General features: G+C 42.4%; 1 protein-coding gene across 1 annotated transcript in view; it reads left to right on the top strand.

The window, feature by feature from the left end:
* Positions 1-9446, top strand: part of GCNA (germ cell nuclear acidic peptidase) — a 19576-nt gene that overhangs the window by 141 nt on the left and 9989 nt on the right. The window contains 3 exon segments of the mRNA XM_026451630.2: positions 159-192; positions 3374-3462; positions 9288-9446. The exon segment at positions 9288-9446 is cut by the window's right edge and continues 8 nt beyond it. Coding sequence (XP_026307415.2) covers positions 159-192; positions 3374-3462; positions 9288-9446 — 282 coding nt within the window.

The raw sequence follows: 9446 nt of genomic DNA, 5'->3' as shown, positions 1-9446 counted from the left end.
TGGGTTTCCTTACTTTTATTTCCTTTCTATCTTTCATGGGAGATGTACATTTTAAGCAGCTCTCATTTATAGACTTTGGTTTTAGGGAGTTAAAGACATAAGCAACCCGATTTTATCATGCTTCAGATGTTTTCTAATGCCCTCTTTCTCTGATTTAGCTGTGGCCAGAAGAGCTCCGAAGACACAGGCGAGGTGAGTAGGAGAATTAGTTAAACTTTTTTTTTTTTTTTTTTTTAAGTGGGGGAAAAACCCAATGCTCTGGCTGAGGAAATTTAAGAGTAAACTTCACATTTCCTCTGTGGACACTCTGTGGTTCTCAGCAGGATCATGATGGCTGTTTGACATCATAACCAGGTTCAAAACATTAGATTCCTTATCCCTGACCCATTATCTAACTGGTCAGTTTCTTCTTTGAGGTATCTCTGTGAACTATGCCTTAACATCCAGGCTCTGCTAGTCTTAGCCCTTATCAGTGTTTACTTCTTTTTATTTTTAGATTAGTTTAGTTTTTTGTTTTGTTTTGTTTTGAGACTGAGTCTTGCTCGACTTGGTTCGAGTGCAGTGGTGCAATCTTGGCTCACTGCAGCCTCCACCTCCTGTGTTCTGGTGATTCTTCTCCTCAGCCTCCCAAGTAGCTGGGATTACAGGCACACGTCACCACGCCCAGCTAATTTTTGTGTTTTTAGTAGAGATGGGGTTTCACCATGTTGTTCACGCTTGTCTTGAACTCCTGACCTCAAGCGATCTACCTGCCTTGGCCTCCCAAAGTGCTGGGATTACAGGTGTGAGCCACCGTGCCCAGCTTGTTTCTTCTTTTTAAGTGGCATCGTCACCTTGATCTCTTACTTCTGATCCAGTCTGTGTACCACTTGCAGCTGAATCTCCTGAGGCACTGCTTTGATCATATCAATCCCCAATTCAAATAGCTCATAATAGAAAAATCAAGCTGTTGACCCCAATATTTAATGCCTTCTGTGATCTGGCCATAACCTCTCTTTCAGCCTCATCTGCTACTGTTCCTATTAATGAATCCTCTGCTCTAGCCAGATCTTGATGGAGGGGTGTTTCCCAGGTGCCAAACTGTAGGGGGTGCTGAAAAAAATTGCTGGAGTAAATATGAAGTATGGTGCTACATAACTGTTTTCCACATTGACTCCTTGAATTACCGTACAAATGTGAACTGGTCATTCTTGTTCTCCCCATCAAGCCAAATAGTGCTGTCAAGTGGGAAAATTTTTGTTCTGGCTATCTCTGATTTATCTCTGTTGAGTATTTTTACAACATATAAGCCACCAACTCCTGACACCAATGTGTGAAATGTCATGTAAAGTCTGCAGTTACAGGCCGGGCACGGTGGCTTATGCCTGTAATGCCAGCACTTTGGGAAGCCAAGGTGGGCGGATCGCTTGAGATCAGGAGTTCGAGACCAGCCTGGCCAACATGATGAAACCCTGTCTTTACTAAAAATACAAAAATTAGCAGGGTGTGGTGGTGGCATGTGCCTCTCATTCCAGCTACTCAGGAGGCTGAGGCACGACAATCACTTGAACCTGGAGGGGGAGGTTGCAGGGAGCCATGATTGCGCCATTGCGCCCCAGCCTGGGTGAGAGTGAGACTCTCTCAGTAAATAAATAAACAAACAAATAAATAAATAAATAAAGTCAGCAGCTACAATCAACTGAAATTCTAGAGCCAAATAATGCATTGTATAAAACTATTAATCATTGACGATCAGTTTTATTAATTGTATTTCTAAAGTCTGGTTTATTCAGGTATGATTTACATATGGCAAAATTCATCCTTTTTAGGTGTACAGTTTGATGGATTTTGACAAGCATATGCGGTAGTGTAACGATCACCACTGTCAAGATGCAGAGTATTTCCATTGCTGTTATTTATATTTTAAATGTTCTATCATGGCACCTAAGAAGTAATCCAGTATATAATATTATACATAATGAAGTCGTTTTTGAAATTAAAATGTATCTGAGTTTTAAATAGAAAAAATAGTTTCTTCCAGCCTCTGCTAGATAGATGGTGAACAAATATCTAAAGAAAATCAGTTTTAAGGGGCTTGAAAGGAGTGCCCACAAGTCTTGGTCCAGTCCCAGGTGCCGTCTATATATGGGATACTATAGGAAGAGTAGATTTAGGAGGAAGGTGATGAGTTTGGTTTTGGACATGCTAGACTCAAGGAGCCTGTAGGCAGGGCTGATATTCAAAACTTTCTAACAACCAACAGAGCACAGGCAGGAATTAGTCAGGGTGGTTGCCTGCTGGTCAGGACAGACACCATCAATAAATCGGTAAGGCTGTACCTCTGCATACTGACTAGATACCAGCTCTGCCCACAGTATATCCAGGTAGGAAGTTGGAACTGTGGAGCTAGAAGTCAGAAGAGAAGTTGGGCTCAATATAATGGATTGGGCTGCTATAATTAATAATTGATTGCATTGGCATGAGAGGGCTGGGGATAAGTCCTGGGATTGAGTCGAGGAAGGTGAGTGAGGAGGAGTGAATGGAAAGGTGAGATGAGAACCAAAAGACGACTTTGTCCCAGAAATCAAGAAAAGAGTTTTCAGGATGGAGTGGTCAATAGGATAGCAAAGGCACATCAACTTGGCAGTGTCAAAGTGGTAAACATGGTGGAAGCAGATGAACATGTGTGTCTGTAGCAGGTACAGACATGTCCTGTAACAGTGTATTAAATATTTTCGTTCATTATGAAAGTATATTATACTTACTATACACTGTTTGGAGACAGGAGGGTGGCCAATTTCATCCTGCTGGAACTTACGAGCCAAATACCAGGATCAGCTGAGAATGAGGACCCCAGGGGGTGCTTACCACTGGCACCCTGGGTGGTGCAGGTGCACTGCTGAGTTTGACACCTACCAGAGCAGTCCGTCAGTTCAAGTGGGTGGTGCTGGTTTGGGGCTGCAGAGAGTAGCACTGAACAGAAACTCCCTACTTTGAAGCTGCCTCTCTCCATCTGTGGCCCTCTACCCTTCTCAGACAACTGGATCTCAAACTTAATAAAGAAAGATGACAGCTCCCTGATCAATTTTTCCCCTGTGCCAAAACTATCTGAATACATAAAATAGGACAGAACTCATTTCACTCTCAGTATGTGACAGACTCCTCCTCTTTAGAAGGATGTGAGACAGATGGAAAGATGTAGTAGGAAGATGGAAAAATATAGAAAATTAGGTAGAATGGAAGGATTGAGTAGTTCCAAAGGAGGGGAACAGAGTTACTGTGGGAAACAAAAAGTTGACGAGTGGTCAAGATCAGAAAAGGTGAGAAATGCCATGAAAAAGAAGACTGTTGCATTCATACTTCTCTCTTGTTTTTCTCCTGTCTCATCCCTCAGCTCCGTGATAGTGATTGACTCTGATTCTGATAACGAATGTTACACCTACGAGGAGAAGAAAGCTAAGTTATTGGAAATAAACAGCGACGGCAAGTATATATTACTTTGTTAGATAAGTAGCTGAGCTCCAAAGCCTCATCACACATGGTAGTTTCAGGATCAGAGTCTGCACACTTTCTATTCAGAATCCTTCAGTAGTGAGTGCCACCGTTTCTTTCCTCGTATGTGCTGGATGTGGATATGGCTGGGTTCCCTATAACCCTCTGGTCAATTTCCCAGCAGCAGCAACGGTTGTTGCTGCCTGAGACCTTGGGGGCCCCCTCAGTAGAGTTCTTACCTGCCTAGAGCTACATCAGTGAAGTGGGATTGGGGTGGTGGGTCAAGAATTGAGGCTGGGAAGTATGGAGGCTGCTCTGTGACTCCCTCTTCCCCTCTCTATGTGTGGGAATGAGGAGGAAGAGAAAAGGAGTAAGAGGCCTGGCTCATTCTTCCTTCCAGCTTGAAGGGTGGTGGTTGTGGGCCAGCTGGCAGTGTCGTGTTGAGAAAATTCTTACTTTCTCCATTGAGCTGCTGGTCCTTGCTGTTTGCCAGTCCTTCTGTATTTTCTAGAGATTCTTGTGTTTCTTTAGAGCCTGTTTCCCGTGGCAGATCTTACCTGTTTGGATTCAGAAGCCTCTTTAACCTTCTGGGTGACTTGGAGCTTAACTCAATTCAGAACTTACCTGCTCAATGGGGATGAAACACAGGAAGACTAGAAACTTTTTTTTTTTTTTTTTTTTTTTTTTGTGACGGAGTCTCGCTGTGTTGCCCAGGCTGGAGTGCAGTGGCGTGATCTCGGCTCACTGCAAGCTCCGCCTCCCAGATTCACGCCATTCTCCTGCCTCAGCCTCCTGAGTAGCTGGGACTACAGGCACCTGCCACCATGCCCGGCTAATTTTTTTGTATTTTTTAGTAGAGACGGGGTTTCACTGTGTTAGCCAGGATGGTCTTGATCTCCTGACCTTGTGATCCGCCTGCCTCTAACTCCCAAAGTGCTGGGATTACAGGCAAGACTAGAAACTTTTTAAGCATTAGGGACAGTATTTCATTGACCTTTGTTCTCTCAGTACAGATACAGGGCATGATACGTGGGGCACTTAGTTAATGTTTGCTGAGCTGAACTCAACTGAAAATGGGAGATGCTTAAAGCGCCAACTACTACTTTTTTTTTTTTGGAGACAGAGTCTCAGTCTGTCCTCCAGGCTGGAGTGTAGTGGCGTGATCTCAGCTCTCTGCAACCTCTGTCTCCTGAGCTCAAGTGATTCTCCTGCCTCAGCCTCCTGAATAGCTGGGATTACAGGCACCCGCCACCATGCCCAGCTAATTTTTTTATTCTTTTATTTTTTTATTTTTAGTAGAGATGGAGTTTCACCATGTTGGCCAGGCTGGTCTTAAACTCCTGGCCTCAAGCAATCTGCCTGCCTTGGCCTCCCAAAGTGCTAGGATACAGGTGTGAGCCACTGGGCCTGACCAGCACCAGCTACTTCTTAGATAACTACCCAAGTGCTATTGTTGGCCAGAGTTTCTTAGCTAACCCAGGATATCAGAGCAGGGAAGGGAGAGGTCGTTTGAAACGCTAGTCTCCTATTGTTCTACCACTCATCCTTTTGGATTTCTTTGCCTGCTTCCTCTCTCTAGCTCTGGATGGCTGTGCCTGAGCAGGACAGCGGTCTGGGTATAGAGTAGAGGGTCTGACATGACAAGCCATTCAAATGTGAAAGGAACTCCAAGGAGGCAGCTTGAGGGCAGGCAGGAGTAACACAGCCAGAAACCAGTTCACAACCAGAGGCTGCCAGGTGCTTGACTCCTTAAATCAGAAGAGACAGATTCTTTTAAGAGTGAACTTTTAGCTAAGGCTGCTCTTACCTTGCTGGCCTGTAGACTGTAACTGGGCATCCATCACAGCAATGGAGGGATGAAGAATGCTCCTATAGGACTGGCTTTGTACGTTTCTTTACTGTTCTCTATGTGGCATTTCTTTCTGTTATAATGAATTTAGGCAATTCTACAGAAAACAAGGCCCAGTGAACTCTAAAACATACCTCCAACCTTTGTCGCTGTACAGTCATTTTTAAATATGTTGTCAACAGTGTGTCCCTACTTTTTCTAATTTTTCATTTCAACTGCAGGTGGCAAATCTTTTAAGTTTTCTAGGAAGGAGGCAGGGCTTTTTACCATAGGAACATCCACTCCGTTTCTCTTTCCTCACTGCATATTTGAAGTTTTTTCACAATTAATTCAAATAACAGATAAGACTCTCAAAATATATTATCTCAAATCTACAGTTTTAGGATAAAGCGTTTTTGCACCATAAGTATATCTTTCACATCTTGCCTATGCCATGGTTTAGATTTTTAGATTTTTTTTTTTTTACATCCAGAATCATAGAAAGCTAGAACTTGAGCTCCAAATAGACTCCAAAGACTGTGTGGCGTCAGACACACTGGCCTTCACTTCAGTGCAGGATGTGATATTCCAAAGGTTCCTGAGGCCTCTCAGAGAGTGCTGACATCAGGACGTACTCCTGACTCATATCAATGGTTCTGAGAGCTTTGCACTTAGGAACTAATTTAAAGAATGAAATTCTGGTGACCAACACAGAGTTGTCAATTTTTGATTTGTCTAATGAAGGAAATTAAAAAAAAAAAAACTTCAGCTACCATTTACTATCTTTGTAATTTTGTAAAGAACACCAAAAGTTTAGCCAAGACGTAATCACAAAATAAAGGACAGTCCTTTAAATTACAGAAATTTAACTTGATGGGGGAAAAATACCACTTTATTATTCTAATTTGTCTTATTTTGCTGTGGACCAGTGAAAATATTCAAGTCTGTAGACCTGTGTTTGGGAAGCCCGGAGCAACTACTACATCTTGCTACTTAGAGGCTATGATTTGAAAATTGCCACATGAGTTTGGTTGCTATTTGATCTGTCACTGCTCTCAGTGAAATAAAAAATAGAGGGAAAAACAATCTAAAATAAGTTTCTTTTTTAAAAAATAATTTTTTATTTTTGTGAGTAGATAATAGGTGTATATATTTATGGGGTACATGAGATGTTTTGATACAAGCATGCAATGTGTAATAATCACATCATAGAGAATGCAGTATCTGTCCCCTCAAGCATTTATCCTTTGTGTTACAAGCAATCCGGTTATGCTCTTTTAATTATTTTCAAATGCACAGTTAAGTTATTGACTTATAGTCATCCTGTTGCGCTATTAAATAGTAGATCTTATTCTTTCTATTTTTTTGCACCCATTAACCATCCCCACCTTTCCACACCCCTCCACTCTCCTTCCCTGCCTCTGGTAACCATTCTTCTATTCTCTATCTCCATTAGTTCAATTGTTTTCATTTTTAGACCCCACATATAAATGAGAACATGCGTGTGGTGGCTCACGCCTGTAATCTCAGCACTTTGGGAGTTCGAGGCAGGTGGATCATGAGGTCAAAAGATCAAGACCAGCCTGGCCAACATGGTGAAACCACATCTCTACTAAAAATACAAAAATTAGCTGGGTGTGGTGGTGCGTGCCTGTAGTCCCCGTTACTCGGGAGGCTAAGGCAGGAGAATTGCTGGAACCCGGGAGGCGGAGATTGCGGTGAGCCAAGATCGCGCCACTGCATTCCAGCCTGGTGGCAGAGCAAGACTCCATCTCGAACAACAATAACAACAGCAACGAAAAAAAACATGAAGTTTGTCTTTCTGTGCCTGGCTTATTTCACTTTACATAATGACCTCCAGTTCCATCCATGTTGTTGCAAGTGACAGGATCTCATTCTTTTTTATGGTTGAGCAGTACTCCATTGCTCCATTGTGCATATATACCACATTTTCTTTATGCATTCTGTTTTTTTTTGCAACAGAATCTTGCTCTGCTGCCCAGGCTGGAGTGCAGGGGCGCAATCTCGGCTCATTGCAGCCTCTGCCTACTGGGTTCAAGCGACTCTGCTGCCTCAGCCTCCTGAGTAGCTGGGACTACAGGCACCCTCCACCATACCTGGCTAATTTTTGTATTTTTAGTAGAGATGGGGTTTCACCGTTTTGGCCAGGCTGGTCTCAAACTCCTGACCTCAAGTGATCCGTGTGCCCTGGCCTCCCAATGTGCTGGGATTACAGGCGCTAGCCACCATGCCCGACCTCCATTCATCTGTTGATGGGCACATAGGTTGTTTCAAATCTTGGCTATTGTGAACAGTGCTACAGCAAACACAGGAGTGCAGATATCTCTTTGATACACTGATTTTCTTTCTTTTGGGTACGTATGCAGCAGTGGGTTTGCTGAATTGTATGGTAGCTCTGTTTTTAGTTTTTTGAGGACCCATCAAACTGTTCTTCAGGGTGGTTGTACTAATTTACATTCCTATGAGCAGTGTACAAGGGTTCCCTTTTCTTCTCATTCTCACCAGTCTTTTGGCTAAAAGCCATTTTAACTGGGGTGAGATGATACCTCATTGTAGTTTTTTTTTTTTGTCCTTTGTTTTGTTTGAGACACTCTCACTCTCACCCAGGCTGGAGTACAGTGGTGTGATCTCAGCTCAGTATAACCCCCGCCTCCCAGGTTCAAGCAATTCTCGTGCCTCAGCGTCCCAAGTAGCTGGGACTACAGGCACGCACCACCATACCTGGCTAATATTTGTATTTTTAGTGGAAATTGGGTTTTACCATGTTGGCCAGGCTGGTCTCAAACTCCTGACCTCAGATAATCCATCCGCCTCGGCCTCCCAAACTGCTGGGGTTACAGGTGTGAGCCACCGTGCCTGGTCATTCATTATAGTTTTTTGATTTGCAATTCTCTGATGATCAATGATGTTGAACACCTTTTCATATGCCTGTTTGCCATTTGTATGTCTTCTTTTGAGAAATGTCTGCTCAGATCTTTTGTCCCATTTTTTCATTGGATTATTAGATTTTTTTTTTCCTATAAAGTTGTTTGACCTCTGTATATACTTTAGTTATTAATCTCTTGTCAGATGGGTAGTTTGCAGATATTTTATCCTATTCTGTGGGTTGTCTCTTCACTTTGTTGATTGTTTCCTTTGCTGTGCGGAAGCTTTTTAACTTAATGTGATCCCATTTGTCCATTTTTGCTTTGGTTGCCAGTGCTTGTGGGGTATTGCTCAAGAAATCTTTGCCCAGACTGATGTCCTGGAGATTTTCCCCAATGTTTTCTTGTAGTAGTTTCATAGTTTGAGGTCTTAGATTTATGTCTTTAATCCATTTTGATTTGGTTTTTGTATAGCAAGAGATAGGAGTCTAGATTCATTCTTTTGCATATGGATATCCAAGTTTCCCAGGACCATTTATTGAAGAGACTTCGTTTTTGCCAGTGTATGTTCTTGGCACCTTTTTCTAAAATGAGTTCACTGTAGGTGTGTGGATTTGTTTCTGGGTTCTCTATTCTATTCCATTGGCCTATGTTATCTGTTTTTATGCCAGTACTATGCTGTTTTGGTTACTATAGCTCTGTAGTGTAATTTGGAGTCAAGTTATGTGATTCCTCCACTTTTGTCCTTTTTGCTCAGGATAACTTAGGCTATTCTGGGCCTTTCATGGTTCCATATAAATTTTAGGATAATTTTTTTCTAGTTCTGTGAGGAATGTCTTTGGTATTTTGATAGGGATTGTATTGAATCTGTACATTTCTTTAGGTAGTATGGGCATTTTAACAATTTGATTCTTCCAATCCATGAACATGGAATCTTTCCATTTGTTGGTGTCCCCTTTAAAATAATTGATTCTTAACTGCTGTTCGAAACGCCACAGTTCCTGTCTTGTTTAATTCGTGCGAAATAATCTGCTGAAATTCAGTGCATACAGGAGGTGGTGGAGGGAGTATATTTATATATGATCGTGTCTCTCGAATTTCAGATGAGAGTCCAGAGTGTCGTTATGTGAAGCCTACCATCCAGGAACCTCCAATAGTTATTAGTGATGATGACAGTGACGACAACAACAGTAATGATTTGGAAGTTCCCAAAAGCAACAGCAAGGATTCGGAAGCTCCCGACAACAACAGCAAGGATTCGG

Source organism: Piliocolobus tephrosceles, chromosome 12 (assembly GCF_002776525.5).
Source record: "Piliocolobus tephrosceles isolate RC106 chromosome 12, ASM277652v3, whole genome shotgun sequence".
NCBI lineage: Eukaryota > Metazoa > Chordata > Mammalia > Primates > Cercopithecidae > Piliocolobus > Piliocolobus tephrosceles.
This window is presented reverse-complemented; position numbering and strand designations above follow the sequence as displayed.